This window comes from Eulemur rufifrons, chromosome 3 (assembly GCF_041146395.1).
Source record: "Eulemur rufifrons isolate Redbay chromosome 3, OSU_ERuf_1, whole genome shotgun sequence".
Lineage (NCBI taxonomy): Eukaryota > Metazoa > Chordata > Mammalia > Primates > Lemuridae > Eulemur > Eulemur rufifrons.
This window is the reverse complement of record NC_090985.1, coordinates 3621668-3647912: the sequence shown is the minus strand read 5'-3', so window position 1 is coordinate 3647912 and position 26245 is coordinate 3621668. Positions and strand designations below refer to the sequence as shown.

At 52.0% G+C, this 26245-nt stretch overlaps 1 protein-coding gene across 2 annotated transcripts in view; it reads right to left on the bottom strand.

The window, feature by feature from the left end:
- The window catches only part of HOMER2 (homer scaffold protein 2), an 89469-nt gene extending 63684 nt beyond the window's left edge, over positions 1 to 25785 (bottom strand). The window contains exon 1 of one of the 2 annotated variants that reach the window (XM_069466560.1): positions 25632 to 25785. In XM_069466560.1, coding sequence (XP_069322661.1) covers positions 25632 to 25720 — 89 coding nt within the window. In that variant the 5' untranslated portion in view covers positions 25721 to 25785. Of the gene's footprint in view, positions 1 to 24537; positions 24691 to 25631 lie in introns of those variants that run through there. The other variant, XM_069466559.1, reaches the window with a different exon arrangement.
- Positions 25786 to 26245: the final 460 nt, after the last annotated feature.

Here is a 26245-nt window from a genome sequence, read left to right as displayed (position 1 = left end):
GAGGCCAGAAGTCCAAAATCAGTTTCACTAGGCTGAAACCAAGGGGCCAGCAAGGCCGCACTCCCTCGGGAAGCCGCAGGATTGGAAGCTCTACGGCAGAACCCACGTCCCTTTCCAGCCTCTAGAGCTGTGTTCCTTGGCTCATGGCCTCTTCCTCCCTCCTCAGAGCTCCCTGCTGAGTCCTCACATCCTCCTCTCTCTGTGTGTAGTAAAATTTCCCTCTGCCTCTCTTTTCAGGACACTTGTGATCACACTGGGCCCTGGATAGTTCACGATAATCTCCCCATCTCAAAACCCTTAATTTAATCACACCTGTAAAGACTCTTTTAGCATATAAGGTAACATTCACAGGTTTCAGAGACTAGAACCTGGTATCTACGGGGGACATTTTTCAGCCTACCACACTGGGTACAAAACAAAAAATTTTTTTTTTAAAGAGATGAGGTCTTCCTATGTTGCTCAGGCTGGATTTGAATTCCTGGGCTCAAGCGATCCTCCTGCCTCAGCCTCCCAAGTAGCTGGGACTATGGGTGAGAGTCACTGTGCCCAACTTAAAATGATTTTTTTAAATGGTTAAAAAATTATTTTCCTTCATGAGTCACTCGAAAGGCCTTGCTTCACTGTCTTCCTGAATCATCTTGTCTGATGGGAAGTTTATCTTGCTGGCTCTTCCTCCTCTTCCCGACTCCTCAGCACTGGGGTGCTCCACGCTTTCTCCCTAGTTGATCCTACCTGCTACCATACTTTCAAATACCATCCACCTAACCTGGGTCCATGCCAGACCAAGAAAGACTATTCTAGAACACCAGCACCCACTCCCAGGCTTGGCTCTGCCAGTGAGTTCCACTCGTCCCCTTCCCCCCAAGAGGCACAGTATCCCTGAGACCTCCAATTCTAGCCCCAGCTTTGGTACCACCTCCCATCCCTGCCCTTGCTGGGTGCTCGGGCTCAGCCGGGGGCTCTCTGGAGTTCTGCTGCAGGACGGACTGGGCTCTACCCACCCCGCTCCAGCCCCTCCACGCGTACTCTGGCTATGGTCTCTGCGCATATTTCTGATGTTGGCATTCCTTCACTTGCTTTCCATAGTCCAGAAATTTGTTGCAATCTCTCAACTACTGATAATTCACTCCCATTCATTTTGCCATCCTGGGATAATACTTTTAATAATCTCCTTATTACCATTTTAATGGGTTCTGAGGAGAGAAGGTATAAATAAGTGTAAGTGCTGAATCCTCCATCTCAAACTTTAAGCTAATCTGATTCATTTTCAGTTATAACTTGCATATGCTTAAAAGATAACAGACATTCTATTCTAAGCCCCTTGTCCAGGGGCTCCCATTGGTGGGAGGCAGGGGGCGGGTTTGGCAGGTCAAGTCTTACAACCCAGCTCGTCACACCCGACCCACCTCCAACACCCAGAGACCTCCCTGTGTGAGCACCACCGCCCGACACAGATCTGCCAGGACACATTAAGGAACTGGCAAACTATACGTGGGTTTCCTCTTTCCAGGATTTGTTTTAAAGAAAATTAGTTTGGTGGCCTTCCCTATAACGCCAGAATACATACACTGAGGCATTAAATGAAAACAACGCACAACTTTGTTTATTTATTTATTTTTAACACCCTTCAGAATGACATTTCAACAACTTTAAATCAAGAACACCTCTTGCAGGTTCCATCAGCCCAAGAGAACCTTTTTACTCAAAAGCAAAGCCTGCACGACACATTCCTGTTTTACAAAGGCTCAAGTTTAAAAATAAATGCGGACATTTGAAGGAGCACAAAAATAGTTTGTGCCCGCAGCTCTGCAGAGCCCCCGGCACTAGGTGTGTGCTGACTCTCTCGGAGGAAGCCAAGAGGCCACATTCAATGGCAAGGCAGCCCTTGTGGACCTCAAACGGGCGAGACACGAGTGCAGGGAGGCTTTTTTTGTGCTGGATTCCCTTGTACTACACCAGGCCAACCGCACCCCATTCAAGCCAACCACAGGCGTCCACCCTGCGCAGCTATTCATAAGCAGGCAGTGAAGGCAGCTGTGAAGGGAGCCTCCGGAGCTGAAATCCAAGTCCTCACCCAACCTCTGCCTCCACCTGGCTTTGTGATCTCCTCCCCATCAATCCCTGCACCCAACCTACAGACCCTGCTCACCCCACACCTGTGCCTTCCCGCAAGCTGTGCCCTCCTCCGGAATACTCTTGTTCATGTCACCCCCCCGTTCAACCCACCCCCACTGGTCAGAATCCTACCATCCTTCCAGGTAAAGTGCAAATTGGTCACCTCTTCCATCAGAGGCACCTGGCTCCAACACCAGATCAGATTCTCTCCCTGGAGCCCGGCTCTCTCTGTACCCACCTTGTGGCCCTCATGTTATCTGGCCTCATCTTTGGGTAGCTATAGGTGTGCTGCACACCCCCTCCAAAACTGACCTGCAAGTCCCCTTGGGCAGGAATCAGGTCTTCATTTCTGGGGCCCCTGCAATGTCTTGAGAGAGGAGGTGCCTGAAGTTGTGGCCAGAAGCTCTGAGTGAACCCCTGTGCCTCAGAGGGCTAGAGTGACCAGCTCCCAGCTAGTGGGACCCTGCGTTATTCCAAAAGGCAAACAAGCAGATCCTTGTTGAACAGTAGTAGGAAATAAGAACCTCTCTCTCCAGCAGAATTGCTAGGTAATGTTTCCCCCAGGTGTGCACATAAGTGCATGCACACACGTGCACACATGCGCGTGCACACACACTCAGACATGCTGAAGTGTACTGACCCTCCCAGCTCCAGGCTGGGCCAAGACAGCTGAAGCCCCGCTTGTGGCTTCCCCACCATCAGCCTCCTCCATTGCCCCAGTGGGCTGCACCAGTGACCTTTCCCAACGCACCCTGCTGGCCTGAAAGAGGCTGGAAAGACACAGCTCTGCGGGTGAGTTCATCTTACGTGCCACGTCACAGCCAGAACTGAGACAGAGCCAGGCACCCAGAAAGCATGTGTTAACAAAGGGGTGAGAGAGAACGGTGCACAGAGAGAGAGACAGAAAGAATGTGAGGGGATGGGAGCAAACACCCAGGAAAGTTCCTTTTATACTTCTCTGAGTTTGAAAGAAAAATGTACCGAGTATGGGTAGGTCTTCTGTAGACAAAAATAAATGACTAACAGAAGAATGACGTGTTCCCCTGTCACTCTGTGGTGGCTCTGGCTGCCATGTGGGTAACAGGTTATGATCCACCATTTGTGGGGCGATAGGACTGGATCTTCTAGAGTTTCTTCTCTCTTTTGGAAAAGGTGAGATGCTCAACTTTTAGCAAAACGAGGCACCAGCAGATGTCCAGACAGCTGGGGCCCGTGTGTGCTGGCCCCGAGTCTGGCCCCAGAACAGCCTGTGCTTGTTCCTGCGCACCAAGGACACGTTGCCTGTCTCCTCCAAAGGGCCAGATGGCCTGTGTGTGTAGACTTCTCCCCGCTTCATTTCTGTCTCCCCCACGCTCTCTTCTTCAAGCTTCCGTTTTCCTATTCACGTTTCCCTGCACATTTACATCCTAGGGCTTCAGGGCAATTCACATTCCTCTCCTGAGAGAGCTGTCTTCTAATTAGGAATTGCCTTTCCATGGTCATATGGCAAATCTCAGATCCACTCCACTGAGAAGCCAGCAGTATCTTGGAAAAGGTACTGGTGGTTCTGGTGCTTACTGATCACCTGTTGTGTGCTGGGCATCGTGCTGGGCCCTGACATACGTTATCTCACTAATTTTCCCAACAACCTTGAGCAATCACCATCTATACCTTCACCTTACAAGGAAAACAGAAAAGAGCAAAAGATTATGTAACTTGCCCAAGGCCACACACAGCTATTGAGTGACAGTCACCTAAGTCACCTAAGCCCAACACGATGCTTCAGGCTCCCTTTACATTTGTTCCATTGTGCATATCAACTGTTATTTCCCACACTTTTGTTCTACCCACCGTCCTCCCAGACCACCTCAGCCCTTCTCCTCTCCCCCCGCCACCATGTTCAGGCAGAAGCCCTCCTGAGACGCTCAGCGGGTCTTGGGGTAAACAGGTTCATCCTCACCCATCCCTTACCAAGGCTGTCATCCCAGGCCTTAAGGGAGGACTTGGAAATCCAAGTCCTGCTCACCAAAGCATCCCCACAGCCTTTGCCAAAGTCCCCACGGTCAACAGCAAGTCCCCAAGATGCTCCCTGACTTCCTCAAACCTTCAGGTTCCTGCCCAAGGTTTCACAGCCTATGCAGACCATGCTGACCAACCAACCACAAGGTCAGTAAGATGGGGCAGCAGGCACTAGCAGGGGTTTCCCTGTAGCCACCAGCTACCACGACAGGTCTCTTCCTCCCAGGAACACTAGGCAGATACCTCGGGAAACCCCGTTTCCTCACACGCTCCTTGTCTGCACTCAGCCCCCAGAACTGAGTCCTGCTGACTGTATAGCCCCCGGGAGTTCCTTCTACCTTTGACCTTCTCTAGACCACGTCTGCCCACCTGCCACCTCTCGCGTGTCATCTCTCCAGGGAAGCCTTCCCAGCCCTCCAAACCAGGTCAGACACTGTTACTATTTGCCTTCACGGGACCCATAGTTCTGCCTGAGAATATTCTCACGTCCAGACCGGGGCTCCTCACTGCCCCTTTCAAACAATTCTCTGCCCCCTCCCAAAATGCCCCAGCCCTGCGTGTCAGTCATCAGACTCTGTCAACCACCACCCCTTGTGTCACTCCCCCTCATGTCTCGAGGGTTTTGGCTCCGATCACAGTCCCTGTCTCCCACACTATTCCCATCTTGATTGTTGGTGATTTCAGTGCACACATGGGTGGTCACCCTTCCATCCGGGCTCCCAGTTCCTGACCTTCTCTTCTCTCGCCCCTCCCTCAGCCTCTCCAACTCCCTGCCATAACCTGTCCCTACCAATAACTCTGAGCCCTCTCTGATCTGCATTTCAGGCATCCCACTCTCTGCAACAGGCTCACCTTGCCCTAGTCCACATGGGCTGCTATCACAAATACTAGAGACCAGGCGGCTTGCAGACAACAGGAATGTACTTCTCAGAGCTCTGGAGACCGGGGAAGTCTGGGATTAAGGTGCCAGCAGACTACAGCACACACAACACCCCACCCCACCTGGGGAGGGCTCGCTTTCTGGTTCACAGATGGCACCTTCTCGCTGTGTCCTCCCATGGTGGAAGGGGCGAAGCAGCTCTCCGAGGCCCCTTTTATAAGGGCACTGGTATGTTCTGAATGTCTGCCCTCTCCAAAACTCATGCTGAAATTTAATTGCCATCGTAACCATATTAAGAAGTGGGACCTTGAAGAGGGGATCAGGCCATGAGGGCACCACCTCATGGGTGGGACTAATGACATTATACAAGGGTGGGTTCAGCCCTTTTCTCTCTCCCTTTGCCCTTCCACCTTCCACCGTGTGATAACCACCCAGAAGTCCCTCCCCCAAATACCAGCACCTTAATACTGGACTTCCCAGCCTCCAGAATTATGAGGCAATACGTTTCTGTGCATTATAAATTACCCAGATTGTGGTATTTGGTTATAGCAGCACCAAACGGGCTAAGATAAGCACTAGTCCCATTCATGAGGGCTCCACCCCCACGACCTAATCACCTCCCAAAGGCCCCCACCTCCTCATTCTGTCACACGAGGGATTAGGTTCCAACACATGAATTTTGGTGGGGACACAAACATTCAGACCACAGCACACACAACACCCCACCCGGCCCAGGCCATACTCGCGGTCACCTTTGCCTGCCTCTGTTGTTTCCCACGACACCGATCACCTTCTAACATGCCATCAAATTTACCTGTTATGGTTTCATTTATTGTATGTCTCATTAGAGCATAAGCTTCATGAGGGCAAGAACTTTTGTCTGTCTCACTGATACCCTCACTACCATGAACAGGGCCTAGCAGACTAGATACTCAACCAATTCTCATTGAATGAATGATTATAATTGAGTAATTATTTTTGTAATTATTCAATACCCATTTTTCCCTGCTATGCTGTAAGCTCTACAAGGACAGGGCCAAGTCAATCTTAGCCACCCCTGAAGTACTCAGTAAATCTTAGTTAAGCGAGTGAATGGAGGAGGAAAGTCAGGACGTAAGAAATGCACGGCTGGCTAAATATACCGTTCACAAGGATAACCCTCACCCGGACTGCTTGCATGCGGCACTCTTCCACTCTTCCCACTGGCTGCCACTTAACACAGGTGACCTAAATAAAGCTGTTGATTCTGATAAGTCCAAGCACAAAGCATCAGAACCCCTTAGAAGAGGCCTGAGAACATTTAGTGTTTCTGCTTCCGCCATGCAAGTATTTGATTGCATGGCTGTGGGGGAAACTGATTTTCCCTGTTACCAAGAACAGGCTACCTGAAAACTTTCATTCTAAAACCAGATTGCCTAGAAAATCCCAACCACGAACTTCTTCCAGCAATAAACTCTTAACAAGATCCTATCCAGGTTTAGATCATAATTTCAGTCTGTGACCTCCTCACCAAGCTGCATTCATGATTCCCTAGGTTAGCTTAAACTTTAATGGGTAAAAGACTTGCTCCAGGAAAAAAGGTATACATCAATCAATTTTTGTAAGATGCACAAGAAAAACAAATTTCACCTCTTCAGACTCAGTCTGACCTCTCACCTAGGATGGAGGGGCTTGAAACCCCCAACTTCTACGGAGATAAGTGCTGTTTGATTGGGAAGCCAGTCCTAAAAACTGCATCACTAAACAACTTCCCTCTCACGTTCCCAACAGATGAGTCCTTCTATTACAGCCAGGGGTGTCCCAGCCACAACAGAGCAGCTGCAACAACTGGCCAAAAAAAGATAAAGAACAAAAAAAAAGGTCTCATGCATCTCTGAGACAAACAACCCAGGCACAGGTAACCACCTATACTGTGCACCACGGATGAGTGTGAGAAAGATTCTGATTCCAGGCCAAAAAGAGGGTGAGCACTGTGGGCTTTGGAGAGCTCACAACCCTTGTCCTGTCAAGATTAACATCAATACAACTGGTCAGACACAAACCCTGCCTAACGGGTTTCCTTGTTTGAGATTTCGATTCCTACCATGTAGGCTGAATAATATCTTCCTAGATGTGATCACACAATCCAACCAGATTGAACAGTTGAGTCACTCTGAGGACCTCTACTGAAATCTGAGAAAAAAGACCAGGGGGAAACCAGGAGATAAGGGATGAGAAAGGGAAGACAGGAGGTTCCAGGCAAAAGAAATCTAGAAGATTCCAGCAGCTGTGTGAGCGCAGTATGGTCACAACATCAGAGGAAATCTCTGCCTTTCGCCCTGCCCTGTTGAAGGTTCGCTACCGCAGCTTCCCTGAGGCACGTCTCTGCTTTTTCTTTTGGACTTCAAGTCGTACTTTTGAAATAAAGGCTGTTTTTCTCACGGAACTGTAAAAGTCTTAAAAATGTGAACGTCAGAGTGACTTGGCTCGAGCCGAAGCTCTGTGCAGTCACAGAGCGGGCAGACGACAGGGAGATCCTTGGCTTGTGCTGAGACGCCACCGTCGCCCCTGAAGGGAGGGGCTTCTGCCAGAAGATAAAGTAGCCTTCTCTTCCCTGCACAGATTCTCCAGAAATTTCCACCAAGTACACACAGAAACCAGTGCCAACGCCGTAGTGGTTGGGAGGAGACGGACTTGGCCCGAGGCCACAGTCATCGCGGGAGGACAGTCACGTGGCTGGGGACGGGCAAATAAGACCGACCAAGAATTCCCAGGTCTGACACACACAGCTGCGCGGTGCAGCCTCTCAGAAGGAACTTGCCTTCTGTCACATGCCACCTTCGTCCTCTTTCGTGACATTTCCACAGTTGTGCCAGTTTCACCAAATGCTTGCTTACAAGGCAGCATTTGACGCTGCATCAGTTTTTGCACCCACACAGCTCCGCCCTGGAGAGGCCCCCAGGGCTACAGTGTGACCAGGCCCGGACGGATACTGCCATTCTCAGTGTACTTCACTTAATTATTTAAGGCGTGAGGCATTGTTTCCTTCACAGGGCAAAGCCTTCAGAACATTTAAAATTCATGGGAGAAGCCAAGTAATGGCTTTTTTAAGCTCCCTCCCTTATAGCAAATGATACGGCTTTCACTTGGGCTGTGGGATCCCAATTCCAGTTTTTCAGAATATTGCATCCTTGGTGAGGCACGCCTGCTTAAAAAAAAAAAAAAAAAAGACGCTCTCACAAAGTCACACTTGATTAATCAGCAGTTCTGTCCCATGGGAGTCACCTTTAAATACCGTGGCTCAGATTCGGTGGGTGCCAAAGTAGGGCAGCAGCCCTAGCCATCCCTCGGAGCATGCCGGGTGAGGGGGAGCGCAGGGCCCCCCAAGAGACAAAGCTGTGTTCAACCCCAGGCCTGGTGAGCCCAGTTCAGCACTCGTCTCACCCAACTCCGCCTCCTAGAAGAGAACCCAATGCCAGAGACCACCTAGGTGGGCGACTGGGGGCCCACGAAGGTGCACTCACTACCCTAAATAAGTACCACATGCCAAGGCAATGCCGTAAGGACCGTCATTCCCATGTCACCGAGGAGTAAACTGACAAGCTAAGGGCCCACTCCCGGGGGTGACAGGTAACGTGCTGTCTCCAGAAAGGCGCACAGGCTTCCAGGAGCCTCGGCAGCCTGAAGCTGCACCCTGAGCACCTGCAGGGGCCCCAGCCCTCAAGCTCCGCCCTCAAGACAGTGCCTTGGAGGACAAGGGAAACCTGGCAATGCCCAGAAGTGTTTGCCCCTCAGAACAAGAAGGTTTGGACAAAGTGTTGGCTGGCAACACAGGCCACCTCCTGCCACCTGCCCTGTGCAGACCCCACCTATGTCCGGTGCTCTCAGGCTCCTTGAGACGCCCACACAGAGCCAGACCCAGGCTCCCTCCCACTGACCTCAGTCCCCCCAGTGAGGTCCACACAGAGCAAGTCTCCATCCCAAATGGCAGCTGGTCATCTACCTGGAGATGGCTCTCTCCTCCCCCACCCTCACCTCTTGGCCCAAGTTCTCCCCTTGCTAGGCTAAATATGCCCAAGTCCTTTAAACAGGTGGTGCTGGTCTCTTTTGGGTCAAGGACCCTGTTGAAAATCTGATAAAAACTACAGACACCCTCCCCACAAAAGCACATACTTATCTACAACTCTCCATACGGTGTGGGGTGTTCACAGACCCCACGTCGAGAACCCCTCCTCCAGGCCGTCCTCAGGGCCACGAGCCCAGCCCCCTCCCGCCCTGCACCCTGCCCTTCCACACACGACACCTGCAGGAACTCTGTCGCCCAGAGCCAGCACAGGATTCTAGACGGGAGCGGAGGGGGCCCACGGCCTCCTTTCCTATATCTCTTTCCTGCTTCCACTAAGGTCTTCAAAGTCTGAGTCAGCATCTGGGCCAGGCGCACCACCAGGCTGACTCATGGGGGGCTCACCGTCCACCCGAAATGCCCAGGTCTTTCTCAACTCACCCAGGACCTGCCCCACCCCACACCCACCTCGGTCCAGGTCACCCAGTCTCCAGACGCCCCCAGACCTGAGCTGGTCCTCCCTGCCACCCTCCCAAGCTCACTGAGAAGGCTGGAGATGGGCAGCACCAGCAGCCCTGGCCAGAGCACGCCCTCCCTTCACGACCTCACTGGAACCAGCCAGTCTCTGAGGACGACCTCCCCATCCCCCGCAGGCTGTTTTGTCCCTCTCACACCCACCCATACAGAACACAAAGGGGGGGACTGGTGTCCTGGTGGCCCCGTCATGTGGCTCCCCCTCCACCCCCCACATGCCCTCAGAGGCGAGGCCACTCCAGATACCACCCTGCCACACAGCCTCGCCTGCCTCGGAGCCACCTCCGGTCTGACAGAGGGCTTCCTCTGCCCATCCAATGGGTGGCCCCAAGGACTCAGCTCCTCAACCTCAACTGCCCCGTGCCTCTGTCCCCGCGCCCCAGCAGTGGCCCTCGCCCACAGCCACCTCCTGCTCCCAGCTCACCTGCAGGCCCTGCCCACCTGAGGCACCGCCAAGCCGCCAACTTACTACCACTCTCCACCAGCCACCTCCCGGCTTCATCGTCTTCCCTGGACGGCCCGAAGTCATCCCACAGTCTCCCGTGGTCACCGATCCCACGAGGACGCCTCCCCCACCTCCCAACCCCAGCCTGGCCCAGCCCCAGCCTGATGCACCCTGACACCCGCCTTCTCCACGCCCACACCCACGCCACTGGGCAAGGGCACAAACCTGGGTGGACAGGTTCCATGCTAAATTCGTGTTTTCTGACCTCAAACTGTCACTCTGCGGTGGCCCCAGGCCTGGGTTTCTCTGGTGGGCTCGCCACCCACTCCCAGACAGCAATTCCTCAGCCTTTCTCCTGCAGCTTCCCACACCTGCCCTGCCCCCCACCCCCAGCCGACCCCATCCCCCGCTTCCTACGAAAGAGGAGCCCGGTTCCCACCACCCCAAACCCGCCCGCACCTCCCCCGCAGCAGGGGGCCTTGCCCCGCACCCTCAGGCAGCACGGGCAGCACGCATGCTGTGGTTTCCGTCTTCACACGCTCTTCCAGCACCTGCAGCCTCTCATGCCACTGTCCTACTTCTCTGCTCCCTTAGCAGTCTGCTGCCCCCCTTCCTGGCCTCACACTCACCTTCCCACCCACCTGGCCGTGGGCCCCACCTCACCCCTGCCCGGGCTCAGGTCAGGGGCACCCACGGCGGTGGCCATGCTGCCACCTCAGCAGTGCTCAACATCGATGCACAACCCTCCCCCTTGGGACACTTCTCCACCTGCCACCCTGGTGCCACCACCCCAGCGTTCCTCCTCCCTCACTGGCCACTCCTCCTCTACGGCCACCTGAAGGACAGCGCTGCAGGCTTGAGCCTGAGACCTCTCCTCCTCCGCCCGCCCTCCCTGCCTCAGCAGCCTCACCCAGCCTCCTCCCGTCTGACCTCTGCTGAGCCCGGACTCACAGGCTTGCCGCCTCCACCCAGCGCCACGCACACCCTCAAGCTGACCTGCTGCTGCTGAGCTTGTCTCCTCACCCTGTCCTAACCCGCTCCCCCGCTAAGGCTTCCACACAGCCACTGGCAGCACAAACCCAAACCCAAAGGGCTCCTCTATTCCCCCTCTCCTCACCCCTTACGCCACGTCCCACCCTTCTGAAAGCTCTGACAAATCCAACTCCACACCATCTGCAGAACTCATCCACTTCTCTCCCTCTCCTCCGTGGCCTTCTCAGCCTTGGCCCCCACCCGCTTTGACCTGGAGACCTTTCATCGGTCTCCTTGCTTCCTCCAACTCTCATCCCCTTCCAGGTCATCCTCCAGAGCGCCAGCATGTTCTTCTCAAACTGAAGAGGGGGCCAGGCGCAGTGACTCTTGCCTGTAATCCCAATACTTGGGAGGCTGAGGCAAGAGGCTTGCTTGAGGCCAGGAGTTCAAGACCAGCTTGGGCAACACAGCCAGACTCCATCTCTAAAATAAAAATTTAAAAATAAAGAAAATTTTAAAAAATTAGGACCAGGCACGGTGGCTCACACCCATCCCAGCACTTTGTGAGGCTGAGGCAGGAGGATCACTTGAGGCCAGGAGTTCCAGACCAGCCTGGGCAACACAGCAAGACCCAGTCTCTACAAAGAATTAAAAAACTACCCGGGCATCGTGGCGCATGCCTGTAGTCCCAGCTGCTTGGGAGGCAGAGGCAGGAGGATCACTTGAGCCCAGGAGTTTGAGGCTGCTGTGAGCAACTGCACTCCAGCCTTGGTGACAGAGCAAGACCCTGTCTCTACTCGACAAAAAAAAACTAAATTAAAAAAAATACTGAAGGATCTTGCCAAAGCCCTATTAAAACCCTTCAATCTTATGCAATTTCACTGCACATCAAATAAAATCCACAGTCCGTGCCACAGCTCACGAGGACCTGCCCACTTTCATCCTTGCCTAGTTCTCTCTCCAACCCCAGACGGGCGCCCTCCCCCCCTCACTGCAATCTTGCCCTGCTGGTCTGATCGCAGTTCCTCAAACATTCCAGACGGCTCCTTCCCACTCAAGGTCTTTGCACCTGCTCCTCCCTCCACCTAGAACACTCTGCCCACCTTTTTCACACGAGGTAGCAGCTTAAATGTCACCTCTGCAGAGGGACATCTCACAACCACACATGCTGAAGTCAGTCCCAGCCCTTGCTTCTGTCCCTCTGGCACTGAGCTCAACCTGCAGTTATTTTATTTGTGGATCCATTTGTACGTTGTATTTGGGAGGGGCAGGTAGGAACAGATGGAGTCTGTCTCCTCACTAGAATGTAAATTCCATGGCGAGAGGGACTCACCACTGAGTTGAAATGACAATAGTTTGGATATATCGGTATTAATAATTTCACCTGTTTCTTTTAAACGCGGATGCTGGAAAACGTAAAATTGCACACATGGCTCTCCTGTTCCTGTTGGACAGTGCTGGTCTGGATGGCAAGGGTAGGGAGTCAGAGGTTACGACAACATGTGGACACAACTTCATAGTGTAATGAGATGCTTTATGTGACAAACAACATGGAGGGCCTGGACCAAACATTCAGGGCACACAGAGGGCTGGCGGGTTGGGCTGGGTTATAGCAGCTTGAAACGTCACACTAGTGAGGATGAAGTCATGAACGATCCCTGCGTGGCTAGATGCCTCGCAGGCAGCTTACGCCAAACATCCGCTGCATGTGCAGATTTGAAGGCCAACACCGGGGTGACAGAGAACGTGTTTCAACACGGTCGCCCAGCAGGTATCCTACCATCCCTCCCAACTCCAGCGGGTCCCAGGCCACTGTGAATGACACACAGTCTAGAGATCCTTGTCTGCGTGAGGCTCGATACTCCCCTTCTCGTGCTTGGTGAAGGAGACGCACCGACAGAAAGTTGGATTTGTTATGGTTCGGTGTCTCTGGCCATCCAACTCTGGGCACCGAGACTCTGAGTGGGCTCAGGGACAGTGATGTGCAGAAGCAATCAGCCCGTCTTCCATGAGACACACGCCAAGTCGGATGAGGAGGAGGGACGCGGACAGGCCACCCCCACGCTGCCTCTGCCCTCCAGGTCGGCGCATTAATGTTCATTCCTTCCAAGAGATTATCTGCTCCCATGGAGCAAGAAAATCCACTTCTCACAGAGGTTAATAAACTTACCGATCTCATTACTCAAAGAGGTCATGCTGGCAAGAATTTTAATGCATTTTTTAGAAAAGGTCTGGAAGAATTATTAATAACAGAACAATGACTGGCTACTCAGAGAAGCGAGGGCAGCAAGGTGACCGAGGGAGATAGTGCAGGCTCTCCCTCCTCCCACACAGTGCTCCCCAAGGCTACAGATGGCAAAGCACTCAGAGTTTGATCAGGGTGGCCATCCCTGTGCACCCACCGTCTGGGTCCAGGACTGCGTGCCTCTGTTCCTGCTCCCTGGTAGCGTGGCACGTTGGCACGTAATCTACCTGTGGTCACTGGCACCTTTACAAACTCACATTTTTGAATCTCCAACTGGCCCCTGAAGGCTGTTCACGAGTCTGTATTTGCCTCAACTAACTCCCTGCCCCAATACCTGCAACCAGCTATATCAACCCACCTCTTTCTTCTCAATCTACTCCCTAGTTCTCAGATCAATTCCTTAGCTCACACTGAGAAGGAAAAGCCAGCTGACCCTGCTCACTCACTCCCCTTCCCGCCACAGCCTCAAAATGCCTCCATACCTGCACCTTGCCTGGTCTCTGAGGACGATCCTCCAGGGCCCCTCTGGGAGGTCTGATCCAGACCCCTCCTGCCTCCAACCACACTGCCTCTCACCTTTCCCTACGATTTTCAATCTCGCCTTTTCTTTGCCCTTAGCCTCCCAACATGCTCACCTTATGAAACAGAAATCAACCTTCCTTCTCCCCGACTCACCCTCAAGCTCACCTTCACCACCAGCTAGACTTCTTCACTCCCTCCCCACACTCCTTAAACAGATTTCACCGGCAAATGGGTCTGCAGTTGGCTGAAGCTGCTCTCCAACTCCACCAGTGCCCTCAGCCCCCTGCCACAGTGGCACTTACAGCACACACCTCCTCAGTCCCACCCCCCTCTCAGCTTTCACAGGCCTCTGACCCTGCCAGGACGCTCCCTTTTCCAGCCTCCCTCCCCGGCTTCTGCAACACCCCTGGCCCCAGCCTTCCTGTGAGTCTCACCACCTCTCAGTCCCCCCTGGCCCCAGCCTTCCTGTGAGTGTCACCACCTCTCAGTCCCACTCGCTGGCTTCTCTCCCTCCCTGCTCCCTCCTTGTGGGGGCCAAGTGCATCTCAGAGGCGGTGGGCTCCCCAATCCGTATCTCTGACTCCACCCTAAGTACTGAGTGTTAAAGCTGAATTTCTGCTTGTAGAGGACATCCTGTGGATAGCTCAGCACAAGTGGAAATTCACCATGCCCACCTAAACCAAACTCTCATCATTTCCCCCAAAAGAAATACAACTGCACTTGTGTTCCCAATCTCAGTCAACATCACTGCTATGTGTCACACAGCCTAGAAACACCTGCATTGATGTTTTAGCCTCTCCCTGGCTCTCACCCCAACAACCAAGACCTGAGTCCATCTCCCACATGGCTCTCATGGGGGCTTTGGACTCCAAAAAGTGCATCTTAAGAACATGGATTTTGCTCTCAAAGATGTTTGAGCTTGATGTTGGGAAACTCTGCCACATCCTGGCTGAGAGCTGAGGCTGGTTATTGAGTCTCGGTTTCTCCGACTAGGAAAGTGGGGTTCCTGTGAGAATTAAATGAGATATTGTATAGACAGCACTCTGCATAGTGACTCCAACCAAGTTCTCAATAAATGATAGCTTAGTTTATGTCCTAATTTAGCAACTACACAGGAAAGACCTTCGAGCTTTCTAACTCTTATCCCTAGTGAGGCGCGTTACATGTGTTTTCTCTTTCAAGGTGTTAGGTACCTTCCTGGAGGCTGCCTCAGATCCATCACAGAACACGGCAAGGTTTACATTACAGAAACCTGCCACGTCTGCTTTCTCCTCTCCATCCCTTTGGCTCGCGCATTTCTTCCCCAGAGTGTGGCTAGTTCCTACGGTGTCTCTTTCTCTCCAACTCTTAACTCTCCATGCTACCTGCCATTACTATATCTGGGATAATTTTCCTAAAACAAGTATTATTCTTCCCTTCAAAACTGAAAATGTTCCCCTGTTGCCCGCAGACTGAAGTCCACACCATATAATATAATGCTATATTTTCTAGTACAGTGTGGACTTCTATATGTGACATAACATGCCCCTGCTTCCCACCCCATCATCTGTTCCTCTCCAAGCCTACTGCTTGCCGCTGCCTGGGTCAGGCCTCACCCCTTGATACTAGCTGCTCCCCTGACCTCCAGCTGCCCCCACCACCTGTAGGATTGAGTCCCAACACCTTAGCCCAAAGGTCCTTCCTTCATGCCTCTACTGGACCAAACACTTCTCCGCACTCACCTTGCACTCCACATTCTTTTCCACCTCCATGCCTACTATTAATAACTAACACGCATCAAAACCTGTTTCATTTAATCTTTATGATAACCCTAGGACATCGGGACTATTATTCACAGATGAAGAAACAGAAGCTCAAAGGAGATCAGCATCTTGCTGATCACTCAGTGAATGGCCACAAGTGGGTCCAGGGTCCCTGTTCTTGGCCTCCATACTCCACTGCTTCCCTCGGGCAGCACTTTCCACCTAAATGCCCCCTTCCTCACGTCCGCCTGAGAAACTCCTATTCATCCTTCAAGACTCAGCTTGAAGGTCACCCCCTTCAGGAGGCCTTCTCTAATTTCTTGCAGAGTTAAGCATTTTGTCCTTGTTCATATTTCAATAATAGGGCTTATTTCACTACCCTAATTACCTGCTTACCATCCTCCTTCCTCAGGAAGGCAGGGACCCTGTTCTATCCACCTCTGTCTTCTTGGTGCCAGGGCCCAGAGAAGGTGCTCAACGTTCAGGTTACAGTCATTGGCCAGAGGGTCAAGAAAGGTCCCCGAGCTGATGAACAGGTGAAGGGTGATCAGGAGGAGTCCAGTATATGAGCAAGGGTGGGAGTCCAGAGATGTCCAGGGACCCCAAAACCTATTGAGCATCCACATGGCCCCTGGAACCACATCCCCCCATGTCAACAGATACTTAGTGTTTTTAAACACTAAGTATCTGTTTGATGTCTGCCTCCTCCGCGAGACTGCAAGCACCACAGGGCCATCGATGGCCACCACTGTGTTGCCAGCACCTGCAATAGCACCTGGCACAGGTAGGTCGCTATTTGCTGAATGAATGAGTGAATGAATACACAAATACGCAAATGAAGGGTTCCCTGACCAGCAACACAAATCCCTAGTCTGATGCCACCGTGGGTAGAAACCCCTCCTCTTTTGTCCACACTTGTGCCCCCCACCCCCACCCCATGAAAGCAACTGGCTGACAGACTGGTTTTTCTCATTGACATCCGTGAGCGGCTCTCCTGATCTCCCCGGTCCTCTGGTTGGTACCTTCTTCCACCCACACCACCTGAGAGGCTTAGCAACATGAGCTGACATTTCGGAGGGCAAGCCTCACATTGTCTGAGTCACCTGATGACAGGGTGCTGACTGGCTCTGCTAAGGCCTGCGAGCAAAGTGACTAGGTGTCCCAACGGTGGCTACAGAGCGGCTGAAGACTCAGGGAGTGCCCGAGGGGATTAAGGACGAGGGGACGGATGCATTTATCCCTGACCACCTACCTAACTCCAGAGGGTGCCTAAAGAGTCACCAGCCAATCTCACACCCAAAGAAGAAATGATGATGATGATGATGATGATGATAAACTTGGCCAACATTTACTGAGTACTTCCGTGTCAGGCATTGTGCTAAATGTTTTACACTCATTTTTCTATATATCGCCTCAATTGTTTAAGAGATGAAGACAAGGAAGCTTGTCTAAGCTCACATGGCCAGCCAGGGCAAAGGAGGGCAGGGGTTTGACCTGGAAGTACTTACCATCCTTCCTAGTCCCCGACACAGGTAGCCCTGCGTGACTGGCGAGCCCTGTCTACCCTACGTCCACCTGGAGGAGTCAGAGAGCTCTTCCTCACACCAACTGCGCTGAAACATGTCTCAGTGCCACCTCCACCGGGACCTCCTTTTCCTGCCCTTCCGAGCATCCTCGAACCGGGTCCGTTCCTTTTCCCATGAGGACCGTCTCCGTCACCCCCTCTCCCAGGACAGAAGCCAGAGCAACTCTCCTTTTCCCCATTTACCTAAACAACTCCGATTAAAAGCTTTCCCAATTAAAGATCCCAAAAGGGACCCAACGCCTAGGCAGCGGGGCCTGCAATATTCCTCACTAATTAGGTCCCTGTGGGCGCCCCCCACCCTGTAACCCACAGACAAGACTCCCCCAGAGGACTAAGGGCGGACTGGGCTCGGCCTGCCCCTCACTGGTGATCTGGACTGAGACTCCCCCAGGCAGGGCAAAGAAGGGGCCCCCGAGAGCCCCTTGCACAGCTGGGGCCCAGGCTCGCTGTAGCCTCCCTTCGGCTGGGAGCCACTTGTGTAGGAAAGGGTTTTGAAGGCACGGCTCTCAGGCCAACTCCTCCTGGCTGTGCCACTGCCTTACCCTAAGCTTGTCTGCACAGGGGTGGGGGCTCCACCGTCCCCAATTCCTTAGAGGAATAATAATGACTATCATCCAGGCTTATGAATAAAAATGTTTTTAAAAAAATCTCTCTAGTCTTTGACAAATGTCTAAATGTGTTCCCCACAAGCGTATTTTTATTCTAACAAGCTAATTTGAAATATAATTTAAATAAATTCTACCAGAATGATACCATATGACTAACAGCACCCCGGTGGCGGAACTACTGGAGCCTTCATCATGCATTCAGAGGCTGCCGTCCCGCCGCTCTTCCCACACAGGACGTACCCCGCGAGGAAACCGGATCACGATGCCAGCTCTCACCTCCAAACCTATAAATACGACTCGGGGGCAGCCTGTGTGCGCGATACCTAGAAAATGCAGACACACAACAAGCAGTGCTTAAGGGACCAGTGTATCAAAACCAATGCAAATTAGGAGCTTTTTGCCCCAATACCTCTCAGTGGTTCTTTTTGCTCAATTTATTTTCATGGGGGGAAAAAAAAAAACCAAAGTCTAACTCTTAAGATCTATAAAGTCAGGACTTAGTACACCAGAGATTTCTAAAATTCTGAAAAATTCCTTTTCTCTGTTATGAAGACGCTATTTAACTGCCGTTCATGTCATACTTGACAGAGGCGAAGGCATAGGAGACCCGGCCCTCACCCCTACCCCATGTGCCAAAAGGAAGCCCTTCTTCTCCAAAGGTTTTAGGCGCCTGGGCAGGCTGAAGTGACACGTCACTGGATTAGCCCAGGGTTTATTATTTTTTTTTTTTTAATTTTAAATTTGCCTTACAACTAAAGCAGGGAGTATAATGTCCTTCCTTTGTATACGTCCCTGCCAACCCTCTAGCCAGGGAATTCTCGAAGGAGAGAGAGATCTGCACCAGACAAAAAGCCTCTGAAGCTTGATGAGAAGGGAGCCCGCCAGGTGTGGCCATGGGCGCTCCCTGCTTGCAAAGAAGCTTCTCATCCAAGTCTTAAAGCAGAATTACTCTGCCCTGATATTTCCAAACAAGGAGAAACAATTTGAGCAGCTGGGTCTCGGTCCACCAACCATCCTTAGCAACAAGGATGAGTCCTTGATGTTCTCACTAAGATGCACTAAGGAGCGGTGACTCACCCCAAATTACACAGGCACTGCAAATTACCCAACGCTAATTGTGACCTTGGCCTCCTCCACCATTTCTTTCCTTCAGTAATTCATTTAAAACAAGCAACTGCTTTAAGAATTGTCAAAATGTCTTTTAAAAAAAAAAAAAAGAAAAGAAAAGCCCCTGTCTTGCTCTAGAAAGGATTTAAGCAGGTTTACAAAGATGTATAAATTTAGCAAAATGACAAATTAGAAGTAGGTGTGGATTTAAATGATGATATATTTTTATAGTTATTGGCATGGAAAGATGTCCACTCAAGATATTTTAAGATGAAAAAAATTATGTTACAAAACAAATGTATAAAATGATTCCATTTTGTTGAAAATATACTCTGTAGACATCCACGTAGACACACAGACAGGTACACATGGAAAAAAGTGCAAAGACAGACATCAAACGCTGACGGAGGTTGTGCCTAAGAGGTGGGATGACAAGCAATTTTCACTTCCCTCTTTATGCTGTTATTGTTTAGTATGAACATGTAATGTTTTTATTATTAGAAAAAAGCAAAGCTATTTTCATTTTGGTTTTTTTGGTTTTTGTTTCTGAAAAGTGGTAGAGGAGAAAGGGGAAAGGCAAATGAGAGTAGGGCCGTGACGCTAAGCTAGGAGTAAAGGTAATGAATGAGTCTGACAAATCCGTTCAGGGTGACCACGTATTTGGATCCAAGTTCCTCAGAAGCCATTACAGGAAAGAAACCTAATAATTTACACAAATCACTGAGTCCATTAGACAAAAACAAACCGTCTGCATCCTGCAGATGACTGTGCACAAGCAGCAAACGTGCCCTTTATTCTGTCCCAACAACCCTCAAGGCCAGGAATTTCAAGACTGTTTTCCAACAAGAATGATAGCATCTCCCCAAAGTAAAAGTCAACCCAAAGACATAATCTAGCCCTTGCTACCTCCCTTACCCCCTCTCCTCCATGCTGTCTCTCACTCACTCTGCCTCAGCCACATCAGCCTCCTTACTGTTCCCTGCACAAGCCAGGCATGCTCCTGCCTCAGGGCCTTTGCACATGCTGTTCACACTGCCAGGAACACTCTTCCCTCAGATACCTACATGGTTCACTCCCCTTCTTCCTTCAGGTCTTTAATGCCTCCTTCTCAGTCAGGTCTTCTAATTCGATCCCCTAACTACAGATACCTATTCTACTGTGACATTCTCTAGTCCACTTCCTCATCCATTACTGTCATCTAATAGACGATGTATTTTACTTTTAAAAAGTAAGCCCAAAGAGAGTATTCATTCATGTTTATTCACTCATTCATTCAGTACATACTTCTTTAGTGCCTACTCCATTCCACATTCTGTGTAATTTTTCAACTCAGACACTACGGGAGATGTTTTTCTAAATGAATCAGGTGATCCTAAATGCTCACATCCCTTCAGCATCTTCCCATAGTATGCTGGGGCATCTTTCCTAAATTCCTCCAATAAATGGGCACCTGCCACCACCTCTCACACCTGTGGGTTACAACATTTTGTGTAAGCTCACAGCATTTCACACACACAGCTAGTACTGTGCACGTGGTTTATCTCCCTTTCTGCAATACAAACTCCACGAGGGTAGGAACTAACTGGTAGCTCTGCTCATCCCTGGATCCCAGGAGCACTCGCCAATTGCATTACAGAAAAAGGGACTGAATGAACTTAGCTTAGAGTGTTTAAGAAACCCACAGGATGAGAGAAGACAAATCCACCTCCATACAGCTGACAGACTATATCTATTTTAGCCAACTCGAATCCAAAGAAAAGCCCTGTAATTTGTTGGAACTACACAGTCTGGTGCGATTCAGGAGGAATGGAAAATTAAAGAAGGAATAAACATCAAAAGCAAGTTAATCAGTATAGAGCACCGAAAGGTGGCCCAGGGTGTCAGATAACCAAGATTGTGGCATCTGTACATTGCAAGGTAATCTTGGCTGAACAAAATAAACGAGTGTAAAATGAAGCCAAACAGTAAAACAGTAGTCTTGTTTATAAACACTGACAAAATCAGCTAAAAGTCACAGCAGCAGCCGGCTTTTCTGCTGGCCGTTTGCAGGAGGGTAAAAAGATGATTTACAGCCCTAGTACTCGAATGACAGCAGACAGCCTGAAAATTAACCCGTGTCACAATAAAAGCTAAATGGCTTGCTTCAGCATTAAAAGAAAACTGCATCCAAATGTGATCTCTTTTTCTCTTGGCCCTTGCAACTCACAATTAAGTAAGCTATATAAAAGGTAACCCGAAAATTATCACAACTTCTAGGCTAGCCTCCAAGCAAGGCTGCCCACCACATTCAAGCATTAACTCAATCAAAAATTATTTACTGGGGGCCTATTTGGTGCCAGATGCTGCATTAGGGGTTGGGATACACTGGTGAAAAAGATAAGGCCATATCCTTGCAGGATGCTAGCGGGGGGACATAGATTATAAATAAGTAAACAAAGCCCACATGGTCGCAGGTGTGCGGTGGGCAGCAACTGCAGGAAACAAAGGCGGGGCCATGCAGCTGTGAGGGGGGGGCGTTCCAGACACGATGGTCAGACAGACCCTGAGCAGGTGACCCTAATGCTAAAAGGTAAAGGAAGGCATTGGCAGAGACAGGGCAAGTGTATTCCAGGCAGAGGGAACAGCAAATTCAAGGACCCCAGGCAGGACAAGAGAAGGAAAAAGGCTGTGTTAGTAGAAAGCAGTGAGGGCCACGGCAGTGTGGCCAGAGGAGCTGGAGATGGGGCAGAGGCCAGCACCTTGTCAGCCGGAGGTATTTAAGGAGGGTGACGTGATCTGATTTGTGATTTTAGAAGCGGGTCACTCAGACTCCTGTGTGGAGGACAGACTGGAGACAACTGGAGCGGACGCTGGGGGCCTGCTAGGAAGTCTCTCCAGGAAGGAGGCGACGGTGGCCAGGACTGGAGTGGGAACTGCGGTCGGGCGAGGTGAACGTATTCCAGACGTACTCCAGAAGTAGAACCCACAGGACCACTGACAGCCTGGGTGTGCAAGGTGGGGAAGGGGAATGAGTGGGTGGGGGGCTACTGACTGGCATGGGGAAGGTGGGGGGGGGACAGAAGAACACCAAGAGCTCCACGTATGGAAGAGATGGAAGCCCTGAGGAAGGTCTGTGTTGGAAATAAGAACGTGGAGTCATTCGCCTGTAGATGGTATTTAAAACTATAGGGGACAGGGAGAGCATCACCTAGGAAGAGTGCCAGCAGGGAAAAGGGACCAGGACCGGCCCCTACACAACTCCATCACTGGGATTCAGAAAAAGGGGGAGCAACCAGCAGGGAGACCACAAAGGGACGACCAGGAGGGTGAGAGGAAAGCCAGGGGAGAGTGGGGCTGGAGGAGCAGAGAGGGTCTGGTTCCTGGGGCAGGAGTGGCCGCTGAGGGGTGGCGCAGGATGAGGGCAGAGGTCCGGCAACACACGGCCATCCCTGTCCCTGGCAGTGCAGGAGCAGAGATGGGGGCCAAACCCAGACTGGAGTGTGGAGGGTGAACAAATGGCAGAAGAAAGTGAACGGGGCTGGTGGATTTGCACTTAGCTTTTGAGATGTTTTCAGGTGATGAGGAGCAAAGAGGTAGAATAGAAGCTGGAGAGGGATGTAGGATAGACGGGAGAGGCTAACGCTGTGCTGCCCAATACAGCAGCCACTAGCTACATGTGCCTATTTGAATTTAAATTCAGGTCCTCAGTCCCACTGGCCACACAGTTCAAGTGCCCAACAGCCACATGGGGCTGGTGGCTGCTGTACTGGACCACGCAGATATAGAACATTTCTGGCAGTGTAGAAAGTTCTATTGGACAGTGCTGAACTAATGCGTGCTCCTATACTGATGGAAAAGATCCTGGGGTGAGAGGTTAGGAAGGAGAGATGTTCTCTGCAAAGGTGAGAAGGGATGGGACAGAGGCTTCCCCAGGAGGAGTGGACCTCTGGTAGGACAAGAGGAGGGACTGGCCAGCCATCAAAGCAGGTGCTATGGTATGAGTAGGTGACCCCCCCACAAACCTCATGTTGAAATTTGATCCCAGTGTTGGAGGTGGGGCCTAACGGGAGGTGTCTGTCATGAGGGTCAGGTCCCTCATGAATAATAGATCAACACCCTCCCTGGGGAGGCAGAGTAAGTTGAGTTCTCACTCCATGGTGAAACCATGAAGGCTGGTTGCTGAAAAAGTCTCGCAACTCTCCTCTCTCTCTTGCCTCCTCTCCCGCCTGATCTCGCACACGCCAGCTCCCTTCGCCTGCTGCCTTAAGTGGAAGCAGCCTGAGGCCCTCATCAGAAGATGTGGCACCACGCTTCTTGGACAGCCTACAGAACCATGAGCCAAATAAACCTCTTTTCTTTATAAATCACCCAGCCTCAAGTATTCCTTTATAACCACACAAATGGACTAAGGCAACAGGCAAGCAGGAGAAGGTAACAGCAGCTGTACACTAGACTGGGCAGTGGGAAGATGAAGATGTTCCCTTGGTCTGTGGCTCCTATTTTGTCAATGAAAAGGGAGGCAGGGGTGTGCACAGACCAGGCAGAGAGCTCCGGAAAGGGGAGCAGGTATGAAATGGTTGCCTTGGGGACTGAGAACACAAACTCACCGGAGAAACCACACATTTAACACAGAACACTTCACGGAAGAGAAGCGGGAAACAGCAATGAATATTTAAAGGAGGAAAAGCATCGTAAGTGGGGAGAGGTAAACTCAGATGGTTTGGGTTTTTTTTTCTTTTTTTTTCCTTAAATCCTGGTCATATCTGCACGGTAGAGCCATGACAGAGCTATAGGATCACAGCAAAGTGTCCTACTGGCTGCCCTTTCTTGGTTCTTCCCCCCCGCCCTACTCAACTCTCAGAAAGGATGACATTGGTTCTATTTTCAGTTAAAACGGCTCCCTCCACTCTCCTCTGTCCAAACTGCTTATCCAACCCTTAGCTCCATCTCAATTTACAACCACGGTTTGTACATTCACATAAATTAGAGAAGAAGCAAATATATTAAAAATGGCAGAGTAGGCAGCAGTTACAAACCAGCTTACCTACAAAAAGTGAGTAACATATACCATTTATTGGATGATGTTAAAATTACATGAAAGACATATTCCTTGTTTAAACAAAATCCCCAAACTACTCCTCCCTGCTTCTTCACAAACAAAAATTATTTTCTGACATTTTCTTTAAGCTTTTATGGGTAAACATTTTCATTTCCACAGAACTATTTGTTCTCAACCACAGAGTTTCAATATTTGTTTTTGATCATGCAACTGTGTTAGGTTGGTTTTGTGTTGGCTGGGGGGAGGGAGGGCTAGGGAGAGAGTTAAAATTACCAGATCTCTTTTATCTTCCATCTTGAGGCCTACATTTTCCAACTCCTTCTTCCCATACTTTTTTTTTTTTTTTTTAACTATGAAATCTGAGAACCTCAAAGGTTCCCACTGCTCAAAGATCAGCCCTTTCATAGTCCACCAACGACTCATTGGAAATGTTGCAGAAAAAGTGCCTCCCACGGTAGGGTGCCTCTGGTGAACTCACCCACAGCTGCTGTGTCTGTGACATCTCCCAGTGGGCACCAATGTCATAAGCAAACTTCCTCAGCCCTCCCGGCCCGCCCTGCCCACTCCTCTCTGTCACCCTGTCCAGCTCATGTTGGCCCACAGTCCTCACACTTGCTCCCTGAAAATCCCTCCTGGCCTGCCTCCAAACACCCTGCACCCCCGACGGCTAAGACTCAGCGGGTAAAATGACTCCAGAAACTTACCTGGGATAAAGTGCAATAAAGCCACTGACCCACGGGGGCTGGGTCAGGCCACAGGGGCAGTCTTGCCCCTTTCTACTGCACCCCTGCCTTCTCATGCCCCGCCCATCCTAAACAGGAAGGCTGGGTCTCTAGAGCGACCCCGCAGAAGTGTCTGGGTCCTGTGTGGGTCTGTTTGAAGAACGGCAAGCTCAACAGCAGAGGACAGAGAGATCAGAAACTCTGGTTCACTGACCCACCCCCATGCCCATGGTCAGGGGTGGCCCTGCCTCTGCTGGCTCACTCAGCGTCCCCCTTCTACACATGCTCATTAGCTATGCAACCGGGAGGAAGTCACCGAACTACTCTGAGCCTCAGTTTCTTCATCTGTACAATGGGCTGAAGACCCGTTCCCTGGCTATGCGTCCACCACCGACGCGCGCTCACGCAGGGCGGCAGATGGAAGGAGTCAATCGTGTTATTAGCACAGTGGCTCCCTGACTCACTGCGCCTCTGCTCAGAGACTCCGAGGAGTCTGAGAAAGCAATCCTGCTTTTAAATGACTTTATATACTCAGAAGCATTAGTCACTTCGACAGAGTATTTCAACTTCCCTCCTGGGCATGCACTCAGCTGTGTCGAAGGCAGACGCCTCGCCCGGGCTCCTCGCGGACGCCCATCGCCGTCAGCCACCTCGAAGCAGACTCAAAGTCCGCCGTGGCTACGCTGGAGGTTCATTATTATCTGGTGTGTTCCCTTTCCAGGAAACTTCGATTTCCATTTTGCTTGTGATAAATCCAGTCACGGAGAGCCACAAACTGTCTCTTACTCTCACACAGGCCCCGGAGTTGATCTTGCGGGGGCGAGGGGACCTCGGAACAGCCAGGCACGGAGGCCGGCGACTCCGGTCCCCGCCAGGTGCCCGCGCCGGGCCGGCCGGAGGGAGGGAAGGGCCCGGCTGTCGGCGCTTCCCGGCGGGGGGCGCGGGTCGGTGGCCCCGGCCCCAGGAGCCGGCCGCGCTCGCTCGGGCCGGGGGAGGCGGGGGCCGGCCCGCGGGGCTCCGAGCCGGCGGCGCCAGCCCGGCCCCGCAGACCCCCCGGGGGGCGCGCGCTCACTCACCCCATCTCCGGCGCTGCTCCGGCGGCCGCTCCGACGGGGCCTGGCGCTCGCTCTCCGCCTGCTCGGCAGCCGCTGCCCGCGCGGCACATGCGGCGGCCCGTGCGCGCCCGGCTCAGCCCCGGCGCCGCTCCATTCCGCGGGGCTGCGCGGCTGCCGCTGCCGCCGCCGCCGCCGCCGCCACCGCCACCAGGCGCGGGCGGGCGGGGGCTGGGCCGCCGCGGGCTGAGGGCCGCGCTCGGGCGGTGTCCGCCCCGCCCTCCGCCCGCTCCCCCGCCCGCTCCTTACGTAACCTCGTGGCCCCCGGGCCGCGGCGAGCGAGAGGGGGGCGCGGCGCTGTGTGCGCCCCCGCCCCCCTGGTGTCGCCGCGCGCGGCCGCCGCTCGCCCGGGCAGCCCCTTTCGCCTCTTCGCGGGCCCCGCGGCGCCCCCGCCCCTGGCCGGCCCGGGATCTGGCGCAGTGCCCCAGCATCCCGCCCGCTGCCCTGCAAGTCCCTCTCGCAGCTGGTGGGGACTCTGAGGCTACCTCTAGTTTGCAGGTGAGGGAACTGAGGCCCGCGGAGGGTAAGCGATTTGCCCAAGGTCATTCGTTCAGATTAGAGTGCAGGTCTCCAGACCC